The sequence below is a fragment of the Phascolarctos cinereus genome, unplaced genomic scaffold (genome assembly GCF_003287225.1).
Source record: "Phascolarctos cinereus isolate Bilbo 61053 unplaced genomic scaffold, phaCin_HiC Scaffold_4;HRSCAF=312, whole genome shotgun sequence".
Taxonomy (NCBI): domain Eukaryota; kingdom Metazoa; phylum Chordata; class Mammalia; order Diprotodontia; family Phascolarctidae; genus Phascolarctos; species Phascolarctos cinereus.
The window spans coordinates 160,928,281-160,951,521 of NW_027555847.1; the positions used below are offsets into that span (position 1 = coordinate 160,928,281).

A 23,241-nucleotide genomic window follows, 5' to 3' on the forward strand; every position below is an offset into this window, starting at 1 on the left:
CGCCCCGCCCCCTCGGTCGATTGGTCTGCGCTCCTCTAGCTGGATTCGATCGGCTGTTCGGCGAGTGTGCCCCGATGCCTGGGTTGAGCTGGCGGGATTTGCAAGGGTGGGCGCTCGCAGCTGGGCTGTGGGCTCCCAACGGCCTCGGTAGGGCCCCGGCCCCAGCGTCCCCACGACCTGGAGGCGGCAGGAAGGAGCCTCACCCCATCCTTCCTGGTGGCTGCAGCCATGGAGGACTCGGCGGGGAGAGTGCTCAGCTGTGAGGAGAAGGAGAAGGTGCGCGGCGCGGGGTGGCTGGGAAGGGGCCTTGTGATGTCTGGGGGTGGCTGGGGTCGGGTCAGGGAGGGCTTTCCACCCTGTCTCCCGGCTGCTGAAAGTGAACCCTTCGCGGGGATCTCTCCTGGCTCCCCGCCCCCCACCGCCTGGGACCTCGTGTTTACTCCTGCCAACAACGTTGCTATAGCGCTTTAAAGCTTGCGAAGGGCTTTGCACCTGCATTTGATCCTCTCAGCCCTGGAAGGGCCTACCCTCATTTTACAGGTGATAGAACCGACCCCGAGGGGATTACACAGCATAGCTAGTGTCTGTCTGACGCAGCATTCGAACTCAGGGTTTCCTGATTCCAGTCTAGCGCACTATCCACGAATTCTGCCCCTCCCCGGTAGAACGTAAGCGTCTCGAGGTCAAGCGACTGAGCTGTTTTTTGAATTTGTGTTCCTTGTGACTAGCACAGTGCCTTGTACTCAATATTCAATTCAGCAAGCACTTATTAAGCACCTACGGTACACGTGATGCTAAACGCTGGTGATGCCAAGCCCCGAACTGCTATTGTCCTTGTTGGATTGAAGTGCTGGTTCTGGACCGCTCCTTCTCTCCACCCCGCCACGCCCCCAACTCCAGGCAGAGGGTTTCGAAAAAACAAGCCTGAAGTTAGGAGGAGAAAAATGCAGGGAATATTTTCTATTCAAATAACTTCAGAGGCATAAAAATCAAACTGCATTTTCCCCTGCTCTCACTGCAAAAGCTCTGACACTTCCTACTTGGTCCAGCCCTTTATCTTTAGTCTAGGTGGCCGGGCCAGTATTTCTTTGGGGTTTGTTTTGGAAATGTGTAATTCTAGATTGGTGCCTTTCTCTCTCCAGTTGAAGGAAAAGCTGGCATTCTTAAAAAGAGAGTACAGCAAGACACTGGCTCGATGCAGGTAGGGCATTCTTTTCCTGAGAAACAAATACTGCCTTCACAGATGACAGTATTGTTATCATGCTCCTTATTATCTCTTTAGTGGAATAAGCTTTGAGAAAACTTACTTTTATTGAACTTGCTTCTGGGACTGCTTTTGTTTTGTCTAGCGTGCTCAAAGAGCTGAGAAGGCAAAAAATTCTTCGAAAACTGAACAGAATTGCATGCTTAAGCAGGAAACCTCAATACAAACAAACTCAGGTAAAAATAAGCCAATTCATTTTAGTCATTTATATTTGCTGAACTCATTTAAATTTTTTTTGGATATTACCTTACAAACAAGACAGAATTTTTTATATTACTTTTTTATATTTAATCTTTTTATCTCAGCTTTCAAATATAAATTTTTGTTAAGATGGGATAAAGGAAGGAAAAGAATTTAGGAAACAAAGGAAAAGAATTTGGAGAAATAGGTAATTCTTGATGAAATATGGGGAGAAAAGCACTTTGTCAATGAAATTAATTCTCTATGTAAATTAGTTTTAAAATTATGGTAACTAGCAAGCTGTTCATGTTTGAGTGTAGTACTGTATTGTAACCTCTTTGAGGATTGGAGAACATATTTATCTTTGTATCTTCCCACAATCTACCACAATGCACTAAACATGTTCAGAGCTTAGTACTGGAAAAGTAACAGCTTTTAATGAACAGTAACAACTTATACTCATAATAGCATTTTTGCATTCATATACGCTATCTTTTTTTTTTATCCCTACAACATCCTTTTGAGGTGAATAGGGCAAGTATTATTGTCCCCCTTTTGTAGATGAGAATATTATACCTCTTAGAATTCCTGTTTGTCCATGGTTACTCAGGTGATAAATTGAGGAGGCAGGACTTAAATTCAAAACTCTTTTTTCTTGGTCCACTGATTTTTTCCACATTAATGGAATCCTTTATAAAGTTTGTTTCATTTTTCACCTGAATTGTAGTCTAGTGCTTAACATGTTATTCATAAACTATTTTTGTCTCTCTAGAGCCAGAAGACAAAGTATCTCTCGGTGATAAATTAGAAGCATGTACACTACAGATTGATGTCTGTCTTAACGAAGAAACCAAGGAGAAAACAGCTGTCACACTTGACTTTGAGCCTGAGTTATTGAGCTCATCAGGAATATGTCCTGAACACATAGGTAATAACTGCCAGGAAAATTTCCTTTGTAGCATTGCTGGACAAGATGATGAGAAAAAGCAAAATAAACAGCCATTGAATAGAATGAAGAATCGAAAAAAGACACCAGTATCAAAAGGAAATGAATCTTTCTTTGGCTCTGATTCACTTATGAATAATAGACAAAGACAGCAAAAACAAGTGTTTGCTATAAAAAATCCTGAGTTACCAGTGTTTCAGATAAGAAATCAGTTTTCGTGTGGTAAAAGTGAGATCCAGAATTCTCCCAGACCAATCACAGAAATCGGTGAATGTCTTGTTGCTCCAGCTGCTGAACTCGAAAATGATGCCAGTGCAATTTTGAAAGAAAATAATCTTCCGAAGATGACTACATTTTCTTTACACAATCCTTTGGATGACAGTAATATTCAGCAACTTGAGTGTGTTCCTCTTGAAGAAATCTGTGATAACTATAAGCTGGCTACCGAGCATTCGATGGACCTTATTCATGTTTCACCTAAAAAATTAGAGGAAGGAGGGAAAGAATATGTTATCTCTCCAGGTGACCAAATGAGAAATGATGACATAAATGTGGATAAAAAGATGTCTAGCCCTTCCACCTTGCCATCAGATGACAAAGCATTTTCTGCAAATGAGCTCAATCATTCATTAAGCAGAAACACACATTTTGATGCACAGAATCAGAGCTTGAAGCCTTTAGAACCATCTGGTAACCTACTTGATAGCAGAGGTGAAAATCTTGAAAAGAAAGAGGTCCTAAGTGAGACTGTGAGTCCTACCACAGAAATGATCTCTCCTGGTCCTACAGAAAATCCATTAAATTCTTGTACAATGCTTGACGGTCTTCTGTTTCCTGTGGAGTATTACGTTAGGACTACACGACGAATGTCAAATTGTCAGAGGACAGTTGACCTGGAAGCTGTAATTCAGAGCCAATTAGGTGTAAAAAGAAAAGGATTTAAGCATAAATGTAAGCAGGGAGCTAAAAATTTAGATCTGTCCTCCCAAGAGCAAAGTGAAGTTCCGTTATCTGACCAAGGAAATTCAAGTAGTCCTTTCCAAATGTCTTTCTCATCAACCACTGAAGGCAGCCCTCCTGCTTTGCCCACTAAAGACTATGATTTTGCTCTGAATGCTTGTAAAAGACGATCAAGTAGAAGACACAGAGGGAGAAAATTCTTTTGCAAAAAAGGAATAAATGATCGGGACTCAGAGCTGCGAGTTTCTGATAAGTTCGATATTAAAAAACCCAAGAAAGATGTTGCCTTGTGCAGAGCATCTCCAAGGAAAAAAGAACATGCTCGGGGTGAAAAAACAGTCACAGACAAATCAAGGTGTATCCTTGCTAATGTTGACAAAAAAGCATCCACATCAGTAACACAAGGTATTGCATGTTCAGTTCTTTAGGCCTATATCAGGCATGTGTTCTGTTCCACAAAGACCAGAGCATGTTAAAAGTCCATCCAAACATTACCTAATTCACTGGGAGGAAGCTGTAACTAATGCTAGAGATGATTTGGAGGCCAAACCAATTGTCTGTCAGTTTGAGAACCAACTGACAGAATTTTAACTGTCCATTCCATTCAATGGATGGAATGTTGGGCTTGGAGTCAGAAAGACCTGAATTCAAATCCTGCCTCAGATATACACTAGTTATGTCAAACTGGGGCACTTAACCTTTCTCAATTTGAGTTTCCTAGTTTGTAAAATGGGGATAATAATAGTACCTACTTCCCAGAATTGTTGTAACCCTCAATTGAGCTAACACATAGACACTTAAAATGATACATCAGTGCTAGCTATGGTTATTAAGAGTAGTTATGCACTAAAAAGCTCTGAACCTATGCAACTGCTTTTACCAAAGGTAATTTGTGTAGCCTTTAAAGGACATAAAAATTAGGAAAAGTGGTGATGTTTAATAAATGTATGTCTAAAGTGTTTTTAGGTTTGCAAAGTATTTTCTTCATAATACTCTCATGAGATAGGTAGTCCAAGTATTCCAGTTTTATGGATGAGGAGACTGAGGCTCAGAGAGGCTGTGACTTGTCTGAGGTCACACAGGTAAATGTCAGAACTAGGACATGAGTCTTCTGACTCCTAAGTTTAATGCTGTTTCTTCTGCTACTCTACCTGTCCTATCACAGAACAATAAGCTTTCATTTCTGTTAGCATAGGAAATCAAATTTACTAGGACCGGTCCCCAAAAAACTCGATTTGAGCAACTTACTGTATTCTGGGAGCCAAGTGCATGGGCTGAGTAATCCTCATATTTCCACCTACTCTTCCTCTCCATGGTCCCTATTAATATTTCCAGCCAAATCCTAGATCAAAGGATCTCAACCACTCCCATAGGTATGTTGAAATCCTCAATGCAGTTTTAAGAGTAGTATGGTTTATGTTAAAAGTAATATAGACTCAGGATCTTAACAGCAGAGAGTATCCTGTTGAAGCTTAAGTGAAAGCTGACTTTTGTAGCTAGGTGTCTGCCTTTCAATAGTAAAACAAAGCAGAAACCTTACTTTCAGTATTGTAACAGCATTATAGTGTTACAAAAAGTGATCTAGGCACTTGAGTCCTATCCCAAGGTATTGGATAAATGGCTATGAAAGCCAATCAGAAGTGTTTTTCCTTTCAGATTTTAATTTCTTTTTTTCTTTTTTTGTAAGGGAGACAAGATTGTATTCAAAATAAGAACCTTCATTGTTCCATTGGTAATGACTCCTTGATTGTGGATAATACCAGTTTTGATCTTTCATTTCATCTTAAGAATGGAATGCTTGGTTTTGAGAAGTTGTCATCATGCATCAACATCACTGACTTTGACTTGCCTGATGAGGTCTTTGGTTTTCTTAAGCTTGAGAAATTAAAGTCTTACTCAGCAAAACAAATCAAACCCTTCGATTCAGGAGATGGTGGAAAACAATGTAATGATGGAGATGGTCTTATTTTGGAGGCACTGGTGCCTAAAAAGATAGTTACAGAAAAGAAGAATTTAGCAGAGGATGTTATTACTGTAACAAGAAACTCGCAGCCAAAAAAGGCAAAGAGTATCCCTCAAAATATGCTACTTTTCACACCTTCTAGTACTAACCTACCTGCCACAAATAACCAGCTTGAAGCAGATGTGTGTTCTCCCGTTTTCCCTATTGTAGGTGCCACTCCAGTTTTTGGTTCCCAAATTCACAGCAGAAATGTGGCTATAGAAATTACTGGACCTACTTTTTGTACACCTAGACATCCTTACTTTAAAAAACCAGACAATCTTACTGGAGATAATCAGTGTAACAATTTACCCAGTGCATTGAAATTGGATACTAACATGCATTCATTAGGATGGGAGGTCAAAAAAGAGCCTGACCAAATAGTACCTTCTTCTGAAAGGAAATTTGACAGTGACGGTAGTTCTCAAGAAACTCTTCCACCTGTTGACTCAATCACTTTCAAAGAAAGACCACTGTTGGGAAGCACTTTCCAGGTATGATTTTTCACTTCTTAAATTTAAAAAAAAAATTAAAAGGATTGATGCGTTTCATTGTTATATTTTCGAATGTTTGCTTCCCTCACCTCAAGTGAGCCCATACTTTGTAACTAACATCAAAAAAGAAAGGAAAAAAGGTGGTTTAACAAAACCGACCAATGGCTCTATGTGATGATATATCTGTAGTATTCCACACTCACTTCTACAATGAAGAGAAGGAAATACATCTTCCTAACTTTCTTCAAGGTCAAGCTTGGTCATACTAATTACACAGTGCTCAATTTTATTGTTATCGCAATTTCCATTTTCATTATGTATGTTGGTTTCCTGCTTATGTTAGCTTTACTCTGCATTGGTTCCTATATGTCTTCTCACGCTTCTCTGGCATATAGTAGGTGGTTAATAAATGTTTATTGATTGATTGCTTTAATTCTCATTTGTCATTTTTTATGGCTCAGTCATATTTTGCAGCATACATGTAGCATAATTTACATATGCATTCCCCAGTTAATGAGCATTTTATTTCCAAATCTTTCTAAGAGAAAAAGTACTTCTGTGAATATTTTACTATATATGAGACCTTTCTTTTGGACTTTTTCATCTCTTTGGCATATGTCCATAGAAGAGGGATCTCTAGAGCAAAGGGTATGGGTATTTTAGTCACAGTCTTAACATAATTGCCAGTCACTTTCCAAAATGGTTATACTGACTCACAGCTCTACCAACAATGTATTAGCATGCCTGTTTTCAAGCAGTCCATATTTGCGATTTCCATCTTTAACACTGTCATTTTGCTGAGTGTGGGTTGAAACCTCAAAAATTGTTTTGATTTGAGATTTCTGCTACTATCAGTGATTTGGAGCCTCATTCATGTTGTTTGTTGTTTTCAATTTGTCTTTTGAAAACTATTTGTTTATATCCTTTGACCACTTTATTCATTAGGTAATGGCTCTTAATCCTTGTAATATCTTGGATGTCAGAGATAAGAGATATAAACATTCTTTCCTAACCTGCTTCCCTTATTCTAGTGCATTATTTTTGTTTGAGGAAAAGATTTTCAATTTCATGTTAAGGAAATTACCTGTTTTATCTTTTGTGATCTCTATGTCTCTTTAGGTTAGGAATTCTCTGCTGTAGTTGTGAAAGGTACCTGATTATTGAGATATACTTACATACATATAATCTATATATATGGTTTCTTAACCTTTTTTATGTCATGAACCTCACCCAGACTTGGGAAAGGGGTCCATGACATAACATTCTACGGACTTCCTTTATTTTTTTAGTGCATAAAATAAAATATATAGGATTACAAAGGCAACAGTTATGTTTAAATAATTATCAAAATTCTAAAACATTAAGGAACCCCAGGTTAAGAACCTCTCCCTGGTATAAGATGTGGGTCTAAACCTAGTTCTTGTCAAATAGGGAGTTCCTCCCAAAGTTTATGTTCTTGAGTTTACCTAACACTGAATTGTTGAGTTTGATTGTTTCTAATTCTGGCTTATCCTGTTCTACTGATCTACTTTTCTATTTTTTAACCAGTACCAAATGATGATTACTGCCTTATAATGTAATTTCAGGTCTGTAAATGGCTGTTCCCTTCATTCATACTTTTTTTCATTCCTTCCCTTGAGATTCTAAACCTTTTGTTTATAGCAGATGAATTTTTTTTAGCTCAATAAATTACCCCCTTGTTAAACATGCTTTGAAGGAATGAAGTAAACGTCTGTTGAGTAATAAGTAATGAGTTCTTGATGAATTGGCCCTGAACTTAGATTAAAACATTGGAAATGTCCAGTTAGAAAATGTTTTTAATGTGTTCTTTTGATGTGACTAATATTAAGCCTTAATTGTGATTGTATGGTTAACTTAAAATTCATGCTTAAAAATAGAAAAGTTGTATAAAAAGAGCTGCCTTTTAAATAAAGATATATCACTGGGGCTTACTGTTAATTTTAGAAAGAAAATAAAAATATAGAACATTGAAATTTTATATATATAAATTTATATATATAACGCTCATAAATTTTAAGTTAATATGCTGACTTTTTTCTCCCCACAGACTAAAATAGCAGAACGTCCTGCTGAAATTTGGTGTGATAGTTTGAAACTGGGTAACCTACAGCTAGTTTCAAAGTTAAAGGTCAGAAGGCTATCTTCTTTACATCATTGTCTCCTTAATTACTGACATATTGGATGAATTCTGAAAACAGAGGAAAATTTGATCATGCTCCTGCCTTCCATTTAAGAAAGATTAAATTCAAATACAATTGAAACTGAAATAAAATCCATTCAATCCTTTACCTCACCTCTTTTTTCTGTTAAAAAAATTTTCTTGTAAGGGATATGGATATTCTAAACCTTTTTAGGCAGATTGCAAAAAAGGAAATTATATGAAGCCATATCCGAGGGTACTTAGTTTGTTTGAACATTTTAAATCCAAGAGGTTTTGTGCCTAAGTAAAGGCAGATTATTCTACTCTTCCTACCTTTCTTATAAAGAGAAGAAGCAATAAACAAGATAGCATTACATTCTAAATAGTGTACTTTCCTTTTATACGTTCTAGGTTGTAATGCTTGGCCCTATAATGTTTTTGCTACAATTTCATTTAGCAGTGCATCTAATGTTTAACTGGACACTGTGTTTATAGGGTCTAACTGAACAAAGTATGTAACTTTCAATTCATGCAAACTGAAATTAGAATTTACCTAGTAGCTAATTCCTGGATTAGTCCTTCCCCCTCCCCCCTTCCTCCCCTTTCTCCTTGCTATGTAGATGTATTTTTGGTGTGGTTGTGCTCTGATTAAAGTAAATTATTATTTTAAAAGTCCACACCTATGAATTAGGGAGTGTCATTCACATTACAAAAAGATCTTCATTTTACAAAGGGATTTGCCACTAACTTCCCTTTAAGAAGTTTCAGACAGGATCCTAGACCTTCCAGATACCTTGGGATGAATTGCATGAATGAAAAAACATTTATTAAGCACTTATTTTGTGACTGGCAGTCTGCTAATACACATGCAAAAGCAAAGATAGTCCTTACCCTCAAGGAACTTGTGTTCTAACTGGGGAAGACTACAGTGTAAGGAGACCGGTGGCCAGGAGGGGGCACTTTAGGCTCAAAAATTACTGGAATGGGTACTGAGGCCTTGCAGATTGATCTACTTTCAAGGATTAATGTTAAAAATTAACGAATTAATTTTGATCCTGGCTCCAGAACTGAAGGAGCAGCAAGGCTGCTGGCGAGTTTGTTGTATCCAGGGCATAGGAAGAGTTGTGAAGGCCAGGTGAGGCAGTCACCAATCCAGTGATTTTTTTGAAATATGAGTAAGACTCCCTGAGTTATAGGTGTAGATTTTTAAAATAATAATTATCTCTGTCAGGGTATATGTACACTAAAAATGCCATCTGCCAAGAATGGTGATTGGGAGAAAGGGATAATCCAGGAATCTGCTGTTGTGTAAATTCTAATTTCAGTTTGCAGACGTAAGTCATCAGCTGAGAACCAGAAGGGTTAAGTGACATCCTAGGTTGTAGACATAGTAGTATGTGGAAGAGGAGTGGAGTTGCAGTCTAGGTCCCAAGAGTTCAAATCCAAAGTGTACCTTTTGCACACTGTACCTTTGTTCCTCTACTGCATTTATCGTAGGATTTGATTTGTACTTTTGATTAGAGCAATGTATTTTTACTTGCTAATACTTAACCTCAAGTTATTATCTTTGTAGTCATGAAAATGAGGGAAAAACAACACTTAAAGCAGGTAAATCCTTGCAGATATAATGCAAGCATCCTCTTACATTTCATATACTACAAATCTAAAGCAACTTTTGAAACGGTTTTTTTAAGGCCATTTGTAGTATAAAAATAGGTGTCAGTTTTGTACAGGAAATTAGGACTTAAATGTTTGTGTTCAAGTCAGTAAACCTGGAGCATCAAGCACTTTTGGGTGTTTGGGAGATACAAAGATGATTAGGGTAAAGTCTTATTCAAGGCTTAAGGCTTTTACAGTAAAGTTGGCAAGACTCATGAATCTAATTTTCCTTTGGCCTGAATAGAACTTTAATTTAATTTAACCCTCTACTTTATTTAGAGTCCTATCAAATTATTATTTTTGAAATGTTGTTTTTTTTGGTAGAGTTATCTCCATCTCAGATCCTTATAGGTTACCTGTCTACCCCTTTCCTGAAGCACGAGGCCCCCGTTTGTACAGACATCCCAGACAGTCATCAGTCCTCCACTTGGATGCCCCTCATGATAAGGAATTAGTAAATTTACATAAAACAGACAATATTATAGGTAGGAGTCAAGAGACCTGGCTCTGAGTCATAACTCAGCTACTTAACTTTGTCTGACCTTTTGAGATTACTTCAGTTCATTTTTCTCAACTATAAAATGGAGACTATAATACTTGTACTGCCTGCTCCAAACAAAGGGTTGCTAGGAGGGAAAAACCTAATAAACCTTAAAGAATGATTTAAGAGTTCTCTCTCGTTATTATTTCTTCACATTAACTGCTGTTCCTCCTTTGTGACAGAATCCTTCAGATTCCTGTTCTGTGGATGTGAGTACTGTGTGGTGGGAAGTAACTGGCTGTAAGGAGTCATGTATCATAACTGCCTGTGAATTTACGGTTTCTCTCTGGAAATCTCTGGATAACTGGCAGTGGAGAAAAGTTTACACATGGTACTTCACAGAGGTAGGAATCAGATGTTTGTAGGTGGAATTGACTGCAAAAAGAAATTCATTTGCATAAATATAAAGAGGTACCACTTACCCACAAAGCAAAAAAAATTATGTAAGCCCCATTTAAATTATTTGAGATTTTGTTAGATTTTTAATTTGACTTCCTATATTTGCTTTTATCTCTGCTTTCTAAACCATGATTCTCCAATATACCCGTTACCATTTCAGTTAAATTTTTTTGTTGGGTCACAGAATGCTTTGCTCTTTACCAAGCCTTTATTAATGCTGATTTGCTGATTCCTGTCCCAGGATTTTATTCATAACCTCTGATACCACTAAGAAAAGAATTTGTAGATGCATAGCATTTTGGGGTGGGGGGAGGCTATCACTTTACTATCTACTTCTTAAAGTTTAGGAGAATGCTCTGGCATTGTAAGAACAAACTAGAATGTGATCATTAAGAACTTTAGAGATTTAATGAAATGAATGAAAAATTAAATCAATATCAAGAAATGGTTCTTTTTTGTGGTTGTTTTTTGATTTAGATTCCAGTACTACAAATTATTCCACTTTGGGATGCTTGTAATCTTGTGTGTGTTGCTTTGGGACATCTAGAAATTAGAGAAATCAGGTATGTAAATATAAAGCTATGTTTTTCTTTAGTATTGAAACAGTAAACCAGCAAATTTTCGTTGAGTGCCTACTGTTCTGTGCTGAACTTATTTATATTGTGAATTTTGAAAGGATTTTGAATTTTTATTAAAAGAGCAAAACCTATAAACTCTTAGGTATTAAAATGGCATTCTTGAATTGCAGCATGTTTTAGTGGAAGGAATGATGAATGTATAGGTAAAAGAGGCCTATATTCAAATTTCATCTCTGATTCATATTAGCTGTTTGACCCTGATCTTTCTGAGCCTTAAGTTTCCTTGTCCAGAAAGTGGGGGATTATTAATACTTGTTTTGTATGATGTTTTGTAAGCCTTAAAATATTGTACAAACCTGAATCAAAAATGGTTTTCCTTTTAAAGTGTGAAGTCACAAAGATGTGCCATTTCTATACCTCCAAAACATTCCTTTCCATATTTTAATCTATTCCCCACATATACAAAATTTTCCTTATATTTCTTTCATTCTTATTTGGTTTAGATTATTGTTTTGTTCTGATGATGAATGCTTAAAGCAGTCACTTGTAAAATCTGGAAATATAAAAGCTGTGCTTGGACTTAGAAACAAGAGGCTAGTCTGTAGCAATGGGACACTTCATGATCACCAAGTAGACCTCATGACCTTTTCAGGATCTGGAAGGTAAAAGAAGCATTGCTTACACAGATTTATCTTTTTCGTTTTATAAGATCAGGAACTGGTTTGGTCACAGGGCTTAAAATATAAATTGAATGACAAAAGGGTGGTTTCTCTGTATGGGTGTACCTGGAAAGAGCAGAGGGCAAGCTGAGGATTTATGGGGATTTTTCCAGAAACAATTCAGATACATAGATAGAGGGCTGTAACAGGAGAGAGTAGTAGAATAGAAAGGTCGAGAGATAACTGGGATCTAAGGTAGATCTGTTAGCAGAGCACAGGTTTTTCTGGTAGGGAGACAAGAGAAAAAATTGTTCAGGAATTAGAAATTATGTCTGTCCTATTTTTATCTTGAATAGTATTGGAGAATTACCTTTGTTCAATTTTCAATTTTCTGTTTTATCTCTGATTTGGCTAAAAGGAAATAGGTAAGAAAAGAAATAGAAATGTTCTGTTTAGAAAAGAATAGAATTAAATTTCTGCTTTATTATCAAATAATCTTTGAAATAATGAATGAATCCTAAGTATCGATGCCACTTTTGGTATGTAGAAAGACCAAGTTCTTTCCTTTAAGTTGCTTATACCCTTAAGGTTGTTTAAGTGTTTTCTATTGTTAAAATTTTGTGGTTTGATCTTTTTTGGGATACTGGATTAGCTATTGGGCAGAGTTCAGTAGAGAGACCTGCCTAGGAAAATCTTTGGTATGAGGTTCCAATTCTTAATGCTCTTTAAAATCTAGAAGTAAGGAAAAACAGACATTGATGCTCCAGAAGAAACCATCCTGGCTTTTGCTGAGGTTCAAGGAATGCAAGATGCTTTGCTTGGCACAACTCTGATGAGCAATATTGTTATCTGGTAAGTTTTCCTTCTGTGGTGAATTTTGAAGTCAACATATAATAACACTTCATTAATTCACACACTGTGGAAAAGGTCAGTTTGAATTATAGAATATGTGTGTGTGTATATTTTGCTTTTTATTTCCAACTCAGAAGAAAAATAATCTAGCATCCACATTATTTTTTCCTTTATTTTACTTCATGCTTTTTGTTTATGCTACATTATGTTTATTTTTAAAATATCTCTCCACCACATTGAGCCATCCCGTGTAATAAAGATTTAAAAAGAAGGAATGAAAAAAAGCAGTTCAGATCCAACCAACATATCAGCGATGCCTGATAGTATATACAATATTTCATACCTGTAGTCCCTTACTTTTGGAATGAAGGAAGGGAATTGATTTTTTTAAAAACCTTTTCTCTGGGGTCAAACTTGGTCATTATAATAAAATATTTTTGAAGAAATACAATTTCATTCTTTTCAAGTATGTATAGGAACCAGAATTAGTTTTTTAAAGTTTTTGAGAAGATGAGATGAAAGGCTTTGATGTTAGGGTCTTCTGATTAGCCACAGAACAAGGGAAGTGCCTGAACTATTGTCATACAAACTTTCTCTAAAATCTTGGAATATAAGAGACAATTTGGACTAACAATATAAATTGTTCTGTAACAATAGGATAGTTTATGATTTAAAAATAATATTTTTCAAAAGCATGGAGAAAAGCATTGTTGAAGTAAAGGAATCTTTTGTTATTGTTAGAAGACAGAGCTATTTTATGGTCAGAGAGTTTTATTTTTGTTAAGATAATAGGATAACTTTTGCCCAAAAAAGCCTCTTGTATTAATCAGCATATAATTTCTTTAGAACTGGAGTACATATACAATCCTTTTGTAAATCATACACTTGGTCTGGTGGTTATGACCTTTCAACTTCTATCTTACTTTAAACCTTGGGGTAAACTTAATAAAAGTTTGGGTGTTTTGAATGGAGGCCCTTTGAATTAATTCACTAGGGGGTTGTTGACACTAGAGGAGACAGTGTCAATAAGATAGTATTCCTGACTTTATAGAGGTTAGGATTGAGGACAAAAGAAGAAGGTAGACAGAAGGATCATCATGTGACCTATGCACAAATATTCAGTACAGTGTAACATAGTGTATTGGAGAGTTCAAATTAAAAATGAAAGCTACAAAGTGCTATGTGAAGTCAGAGGAAGGAAAACCATTTCTTATTTGGGGAGGATCATGGAAAACTTCATGAAGGAGGAAGCCCACAATGACCTTTATCTCTACTTATATGACTTCTTCCGGTCCAGAATATGAGGGCAGAATGACAGATGTAATCTTCAGACAGAATGATGTGCTCGCTTTTTCTTCTTTCTTGACTTAGGTCCTTCTAGCTCGCTTTTTCTTCTTTCTTGACTTAGGTCCTTCTAGTTAGTTCATTTAGCTATTTATTCTTGAATTAGCAAAGGACAAAGGCCTCCTTGCCTTTTGATAAGACCTTATAGATTACCACAGGTAGTTATATGTATTACATTACTATCTACTACTCGGCTTACTTTCTAACCACATTTGCCCAAAGTTTGTTCTGTTTTCACCTTTCCTTTTGATTTTGTATCCTTATTGTATCCCTTTCCCATTTGGCCATATCCTAATCACTTAGTTCCATTCTCTCTTTCAAATTCAATCCTATACATTTTCTTTTCTTTTCTTTTTTGGTTAGGCAATGGGGTTAAGCGACTTGCCCAGGGTCACACAGCTATTAAGTGTTATGTGTCTGAGGCCGGATTTGAACTCAGGTCCTCTTGAATCCAGGGCCGGTGCTGTATCTACTGTGCCACCTAGCTTCCCCTATCCTATACATTTTCAAGCCATACATTACCCTTCTCTCCAAACATTTTCAATGGTTCTAGATTGCCAAGAAGATAAAAAGAACATCTCTCAGCTGGGTATTCATGGTCCCCCTCAATCTGTCCATGACTAGCATCTCTAACCTTATCTTTGAATACTTCTCTCCAAAAGTTTTTCCTTATTTGAACTCTCCTTCTTGCTCCAGAATATACCGGGAAAATTACCATTTCCATGTCTATTCATGTATCATGGTATTATCCTTTCAACATCTAGTACTTATTATTTTGTTATTTGTATCTCACACACACACAGTTAGCACCTATTATTTATACCAAGAATAAATATATGTATATATGTGTATGTATGTAAATATGCATGTGTATATATATATCACTTGTGTGTATGTATATACAAATAAAAAGTGCTATTGGTGCCCAGAGGGAGGCATCACTATTATGGGTGGTGGTCTGGGAAGCCTTCATGGAAGACTTGAATTAGGCCTTAAAGTAATGATAGAATTTACATAGGCAGATACCTCCTTTGAGGAATACCACAACATCCACGTGTTCCTTCCCCATTACATACCTAAAACCAAACCAGGATTCCAGGGCAGTGACCAGGGGGAAGACATCTCATGTTCCCCTGGTACTCATCAGCGTTTTCCAATCAGGTCTCTCGTACACCCTAGAGTACTGACTGCTTCACCCTTCTTCCCTGCCATCTCTTGTTTCTAGATATGATTTCACACTTCTTGCTCATACACCAAAGCACCCCACTTTGGTAACCCTAATCCAATCTTGCAGACTTTTTTTTTAAGAGGGATGGAATTCAAAATGACGTAAATATCCTTTCTGACTACTGTGCAAATGACAGTGCTTTGCTTTGTGGGAGCTGGGGTGAGGCAGGGAGTGGGTCTACCAGCTACGTCTCCTCCATGAGTCTTAGATGCTTGGGGCGTCTTCACCAAGCTAGGGTAGGTAGAGAGGAAGGGAGGAACATAGGACATTCCAAGTTAGCAGAGTAGTATGAGCAAAAGTAGAAGCAGAGTACAGTGAAAAGGGGTGCTTTTGGGGGAGTAGAAGGATTACTAAATTTAGAATCTACATTAATCTGAAAAGCATTTATTAAATGCCTCATATTTACAAGGTTTTATGTTAGGCTGTGGGGATATAGATGAAATTGAAAGCGTTAGATTTAGACCTATATTATAGAGGTTGTTTGATGCCAGGCTAAAGAATTTAGACACTATCTTTTAAATAACGAGGAACCATTGAAGACAGGGAAGTGACATAAGGAAAACATAGTTTAAGAAGGCTAAATCTGGCAACAGTGTGTAGGATGTATTGGGTGGAGAAGAGACTGGCAGCAGGGAAAGCTGTTTTGTTAGCAACATTTAGGAAGCTAATGCAATAGACTGAGAATAAGGTGATAGAACCTGCATTATGATGGCTGTGGTGGGAACTGGAAGGGAGACATGGATGAATATTAAGGAAGAATCTTGTTGAGTTGTCCCACTGATTAGATATCAGGTGAGAATCAGAGATGACTGTAGTGTAAGCCATAGATAACTGAGAGAATGAAAGAAATAGGGAATTTAAGAGAGAGCTAGTTTGGATGTGGAGAGAGATTTCCCATCTTTAGTTTGATGTGATGGCAAAACATCTAGTAAAAATACTATCCAGTAGGAGAAAAGCTGTTGTTCAAGAGAAAGATGAGTGATAAGGATAGATTTGGGAGTCCCTAGTATGGAACTTGTGGTTGCAGCTGTGAGAGCAGATAATTGCTGAGCTAGTATTTTAATTTGATAATTAACTTTACCGCAATTGAGTAACATCCCTGCTTCTTTTCTTCTCTGAAGAGTCTAGGTTCCTGGCTTCTAGAATAGACTTGTACAAACTGCAGTACACCAAAGGATTCCCTCTGCATGAGAAGGATGCTTTCCTCTACATTTTGTGAAGGTGCTGAAATCCTTTGGCATGCCTCAAGCAGCCCCAGCTGGCTGCAGGTTATGCAGGCCTGTTTTAGGAAGTTGAAAGTAGAATGTAGGGAAGTCAGTGTTGTAATTATTCATGCCCTGGTTCTAAGGTGAAGGCCCTGAGAGAATTTAATTCAATAAACATTTTGTTAAGCACCTAATACTACAAGGTATTGTACTAGGTGCTGTGGATATAAAAATAAAAGTAATCCGTGTTCTCAAGGAGCTTATTTTTCTCTGAAGTTTAGGAGAGAACCCCAGTGGCACCATTCTGAAGAAACACCTGTGTAGCCAATCATATTCTTCCCCCAGGATTCCTAAGCAAAGCAGTTTCTCCTCTGAGTGATCAAATTCAATATTAGTTTTCATAACTAATTAAAGCTAAGTAGAAGTTCTGTTACACTTTTGCTTTCTCTTTTTTCTCTGCTATCTCATATCTCTTCTTTTTCCTTCCTCTTTTCTCCCTTTATCCCTATATCATTCTTCTTATTTTTCTGAAAGTTCTGTTATCATTATTTAGAAGCAGCTAGGTGGTACAGGAGATAGGATGCTGGACTTTGAGTCAGGAAGACCTGAGTTCAAATTCAGCTTCAGACATTTACCAGTAGTATGGCACTGGGCAAGTCACTACTATATCTGCTTCAGTTTCCTCATCTGTAAAATGGAGATAATAATAGCACCTACTTATCAGGGTTTTTGTGAACATCAAATGAGGTTATATTTGTAAAGTGCTTTGCAAACCTTAAAGTGCTATTTAAATGTTAGTTTATTGTTATTGTTGTTATTATCTTAACATGTATCTTTTGAAGGCCTACTCAAGTCTCCCACATCCCCACCAGATGAATCCTTTTGATTCTTCCTCGATCAAATTTATTACTAAGGAAACTTCCCAGACCATCATATGTCTTAGAGAATTTAGACATCAGAGAATGTGTTATATACTCAAAAGAGTTGGAAAACTCTAACCTTGGTTGTGTGTTAATCTCCTGGATGATGAAACACTCAAAGATCCTTTTTAATGGGGTTTTTCTTTTCAATTCCTAATGATACAATAAATCTCTGTTCATTTTCCGTTGTATCTGACTTTTTGTGACCCCATGGGATTTTTTTTTTTGGCAAAGATACTGGAATGTTTTGCCATTTCCTTTTCCAGCTCATTTTACAGATGAGGAAATTGAGGCAAATAGGGCTAAGTGACTTGCCCAGGGATCCTACAGCTAGGAAGTGTCAGAGTCCAGACTCAAACTCAGATCCTGATGCCAGGCCCAGCACTCTATCCACTGAGTCACATATGTTGTAGTAAATACCACCTCAGTTTAATGTGGCAGCTTAGCTGAGTTAGAGGGCTAATGCATAGACCTATAATTGACTAAGACTAAGGTACTCTGCCTGTTAGTTTTTCCATGATTTATTTCATGGGGATTTTGTGAGAGAATGCATAATGTGAAATTCATTCAGTTCCCTAGAATAAAAGTAATGGCATTCTTTCTTGAACATTAAGTTGCCTATTTAAGGGTTATAAAAATTCTTGTTTCATTGGTATTTAGGAATTTAAAAACTGGTCAACTTCTGAAAAAGATGCAGATTGGTAATTCCTACCAAGCTTCAATCTGTCACAAAGCCTATTCTGATATGGTATGTATCTTTGTTACGTGTTAGTGTCTTGTTTGTATAGCAATAGGAAGTTAATAAATTCATTCTCCCATTTCCTTTATTTTTACAAAGGAGGGTAAGTAAACTTCTTCTGGTGTCGTGAAGGTCATGACTGAAAAGACATTTTAGAGCAAAGTAACAGGATTATTTTTATAGATATAAATTCAGTGACTATAAGTATTTAAGGGCTAATAGCTTTAGCATGAGCCAGAAATAATGCTGAAAAGTATTCTCTCTAACATTATCACTAGTATTCTACCTGGCTAATAAAATTATCTTATTTGCTTTTAATAAAGCTGCCATTTATGCCAGATTGTGGTGAGTGTTCTTGTGATAAGAATTTTTTTAAAAGAGTGATGAATTAGTCTCAAACTCCTCCATGTCTCCACTCTTTTTGTTTTGAAGTTCTTTTTTTTTTCACAGAGAAAAGTTCCAATATAGAAAAGAGAGAAGAAGAATGTTTTATACTTGGTGTATTAGGACATCCTTGATTTAAAAGTGGCCCATCAACATGAAAAGCACTTTGAAGCCACCATCATCAGGAGTGGCAGCCCTGGCAGGTTTAGTAGCTGCAGGATGTCACCACTGCCAGGCCATAGGGAGATGTGTTTCTGATGTCCAGAGTTGAAATACAAATGCATTTCCCATAAAAAAAAAACACTCTTTGGAATTGTTGTTAGATTTTATAGTACCATTAGTTCCGGGTTATAGTTCATCTATTTCATGGGTAAAATATGACTTTTGTTGGTTGATCTGGGAACCCAGTCACTATACATAACTTGTTTTTATGAGAAAATGCATTCTAAGTTTCCAACAGCTTACCTAAAAATAAACTTTTGAAACAGTCAATATGAGTTGGAGACTATGTGCATTGATTGAATGAAAAACTTCAACATGTCTCAGTGTCCTGAATTTAATCACTCCCCTTTGCCAATTTTTAATGAAAAAAATGGAATGTGAAAATAGCAGTAAACATGTTAGACAAAGGGATGGAGAAATGCTGGCTATGGTATAAAACTGGTGGTTGGTGTGAGTAAATAAAATTGGCCATTTTAGTGGATGGCCAAGTGGAAGGGACAGTATCCTTTTCCCATGTTGTGTCCTAGCAAGACAACTGGTGTGTCCTTGACTGAAAAATGTCAGGGAAACCCTGTCCTCAAGTATCACCTAGTCTAGATTGACAGTGGATTTATCTATTCCTACTTGAAAAAAGCTAAATTGATGGTTAAATCTTAGATACTAGTACCTATATTCTTATCATTAAAATTTTATGGAACTACCCAGCATCAATATTATTTCACTGCCACCAAATTATTATTAAAAAAAAAATAAAAAATTTCCTAATGGTTTCACTGACAATCTCTTTCCTTCCAAATTAGGGGCTCCTGTTTGTTGTTTTAAGTCATCCTCATGGCAAAGAAATCGAATCAATGGGAAGTCCTGTATTTCGGCTGATTGTAATTAATCCTAAGACAGCCCTAAGTGTTGATGTAAGGCCTTACTCACTTCCCCAAGGCCATACTGGAAGGCAAGTGTACAAGGGGTACTATATAAAGTCTTATGTTTCTTAAAACAATTCTGACTCCAAAAGGTTGGGAGCAGGGGAAGAGGTAAGGTGACCATTAAAGCCCTACATGTGAAGAAGCAATAGTAAAACAACAACAACAACAATAATAATAATAATATCTAACTTTATAGAGTGCTTTAAAGTTGTCAGAATGCTTTACAAATATTTCATTTGATCCACAAAAATAACCCTGGAAGGTAGGTGCTATTATTATCTCTATTTGACAGGTGAGAAGCTGCCAAAAGGCAAGTAGTAGTTGTTGTTTTTTTTAATCACTAGTCTGATATCTGTATTATCTATTATATTTTTAAACTATATAATTATTTATTTATTATTTATTGTTTACCATGTCACCTAGGTGCCACAAGGCAAGTAGTTTTTTTTTAAATCACTAGTCTAGCTGATGTCTATATTATCCATTAATTCTTGTGAATAGTTCACAGTGAGAATGTTATATAAACAACAGGTAGAAATATGGCAGGTTTGTAAATTAAACTCTTAAGATATCTATGTTTTGATGCTATTCCCACGTGGTTTTATTGGATTTTATTTTTTTTGTTTTGTTTTAGGCAGTTGGGGTTAAGTGACTTGCCCAGGGTCACAAAGCTAATAAGTGTTATGTGTCTGAGGCTGGATTTGAACTCAGGTCCTCCTGACTTTAGGGCCGGTGCTCTATTTACTGCGCCACCTCGCTGCCCCGGTTTTATTGGATTTTTGAGCAGTACAGTTTGCTTTTTGCGTGTAAGCCATTTTCATCATTTGTCATTTGAAACAAATACCTTTCTATCTCCTTCTACTCCGTACTCTGTATATTTCCATAAAGAAAACTTAAAAAACACTACCATCATACTACCTACTTGGAAGTTGCATATATTTCTACTAAAAGCTAAATATTTGTGTTTTATTTAGCAACAATGAAATTCTCCATTTAAAGAAGTTTTGAGAAAAGGTTTTTTAGTTTATTTTGTAATAGTTTATGTAGACAGCTTTGCTTTGGAATCATTGACCTGGGGTCAGTGTCAGTTCGTGGTCTGCTGATGCAGTAGCCTGAACTGTTTTTCTGTCATTATTTTAGGAAATATTTAACTACTGGCACCGTACCTTTGATAGACATCTCACAGGATTTCCTGGGGTGGCTAGTACTTATTTGTAATGTATAACTTTTTATTGTTATGGTGATCAAATCCTCTCTTAAGGCTGTTGTTTTTAGAATGAAAGTTCTCTAACCACAGCTCAGAATTTAGCAGTGCAATGCTGTGATCTTATCTTAATTAATATGGTATTAAACCATTATAGTTGAAATGGCAAATTTCCTTTTATAAAACTCTATACATATATATGTTCTAGATTCCTTCTTTGTCCTATGCACTATCCTAATCAGGAAATTGAAGAAACTGTTAAGACCATAGATTTAGAGCTGAAATGGAGCTTAGAGAAAATCAAGTCCAATCCCCTTATTCGAAGTCAGTTAATCAATGAGTGTTATATTAAGTGCCTATACTATGTGCCAGGCGCTATGCTAAGCACTAGAAATAAAAAAAGTGGTGGGGCAGCTAGGTGGTGTAGTGGATAGAGCACCGGCCCTGAAGTCAGGAGAACCTGAGTTCAAATCCAGCCTCAGACACATAACACTTACTAGCTGTGTGACCCTGGGCAAGTCACTTAACCCAATTGCCTAGCTAAAAAAAAAATACAAAAAGTGGCAAAAGACAGTCCCTGCTTACAATCTAGCTGAAGCGACTTATGCAAGGTCTTGCAGATAGTAAAGAGCAGAACTGAGATTCTAACCCAGATCCTCCAACTACACATTCAGCCTTTTTCTTACTTTGGCATTCTCCTTTAGAGGTCAGCTAGTCCAACTGAGGCAATTTTATAGATGAAGAAACTAAAGGCCAGTGAGGTAGTAATCCACTTTGCAAATTAGCAGAAGATAATGCATAGGTTCACAAACTGTAGATGTGTCCAGGTGTATCGGCTAATTGTCAAAACAGATCTTTCATCAGAGATTCATTTAGAGATAAATATAATTTGCTATGGACACGATCAGCATTGAGTCATACTGTGTTTTTGCCCTCTTGAAAGGGAAGTATTCTTTGAATTGTGTTAGTGTAATTTAAATGCAGAAGTTATATTTTGTTTTCTGTGCTTGGTATCAGGTTTCTGGATGGTGAGGTGAAGGATAATTTAGCAGCAGCTGTACTAACTTCTGGAACAATAGCTGTTTGGGACTTGTTTCTAGGACATTGTACTGCTCTTCTTCTGCCCAATTCTGATGGAAATTGGTCTTTTGTTAAGTGGTCAGGTACAGATTCTTGTCTGCTAGCTGGCCAGAAAAATGGAAGTGTGTTTGTGTACAGCTACATATGAAGTCAGGCCAAGAAGAATGCAAATGGATCCATGGGCATCATGAGTGCCTTCAATACCTCTGGGATTGTAACTCACAAGGAAGGGGACTGTCATCATTTTGAAGCAAATCAAGTATCTTTCTGCCGGATAAATTCTCCCACCTTGTTTGTTTAGAAGTTTATTTTTGGTTCTGGGGAGTATGCTGACTCTGAATGTTTCATTAATACTGGGGTTTATCGTATAATTTGGTTGATATTTTTTCTCGGTTCCACATTTGCACTGAAATGGACAATCTAGCTGATCACTTAAACTTGAAGTACTAATAAATTTTAGTTTTGTAACATTCTGCATGGAAAATAATTTTTCCTTATTTATCTATTATAATAAATTTTTAAGAATTCTAGGGAAAGGGCATTTTTATATAGTCTCTGAAATCAGTGACTCTTCAAATTTGATAGTAAGTTTTGGTTAGCTTATTGTATTATGGTGATCTTCAGTTAAATACCTTTTATCTCCTCCTATTCCCTGCCCCCTTCCTAAATTGAACAACTCCAAAAGAAATCCAAACCTAGGAAAATAAAACTCTTATCATAAACATGCATAGTCCAGCAATACAAATTGCCACATTGGCCATATCTCAAAATTATATATCTCTATTTCAAGTTCATTACTTTTTTGGCAAGAGGTAAATGGAATGTTTCATCTTCAGTCTTCTGGGCTCTTGGTTTATCATTGCATTAATTAATAATCAGAGTTCTAAAGTCTTTCAAAATTTTTTCTCTATAATGTTGTTATATACGTTTTCTCCCAGTTCTGTTCACTTCAGTCTACATCCGTTAATAGAAATTTTCCCAATTTCCTTTAAAACTGTCTTATTTTGTTATTTCTTGTGGCATAGCAATATTTCATTACTTTCATATACCATAATTTTGTTTAGCCATTCCCCAGTAGGGTGATTTATTTGTTTCTAATTTTTGACTACTACAAAAAGAGTTGCTATAAATATTTTCACACATTAGGTCTTTTTCCTCTTTCTTTGATCTCTTTGAGGTAAGAGCCTAGTTGAGTCAATATGCAGTTTAATTAGGAGATGTATTTGTCACTTTCCTCTTTTGTCATCTTTGCTGGTCTGATTCATTTTCATTTCTCTAGCCAGGGGAGATATACATG

At 36.6% G+C, this 23,241-nt stretch overlaps 1 protein-coding gene across 1 annotated transcript; it reads left to right on the forward strand.

Moving 5' to 3' along the window:
• Nucleotides 1-43: 43 nt before the first annotated feature.
• PALB2 (partner and localizer of BRCA2) lies at nucleotides 44-22,414 on the forward strand. Its single transcript, XM_020978624.2, is given in 14 exon segments — nucleotides 44-276; nucleotides 1,143-1,200; nucleotides 1,348-1,440; nucleotides 2,217-3,755; nucleotides 5,038-5,846; nucleotides 7,915-7,995; nucleotides 10,390-10,551; nucleotides 11,084-11,169; nucleotides 11,688-11,846; nucleotides 12,580-12,602; nucleotides 12,605-12,695; nucleotides 18,053-18,140; nucleotides 19,538-19,686; nucleotides 21,882-22,414. Coding segments are annotated over 14 exon segments (3,597 nt in total). The 5' UTR covers nucleotides 44-228; the 3' UTR covers nucleotides 22,093-22,414.
• The last annotated feature ends 827 nt before the right edge of the window (nucleotides 22,415-23,241 follow it).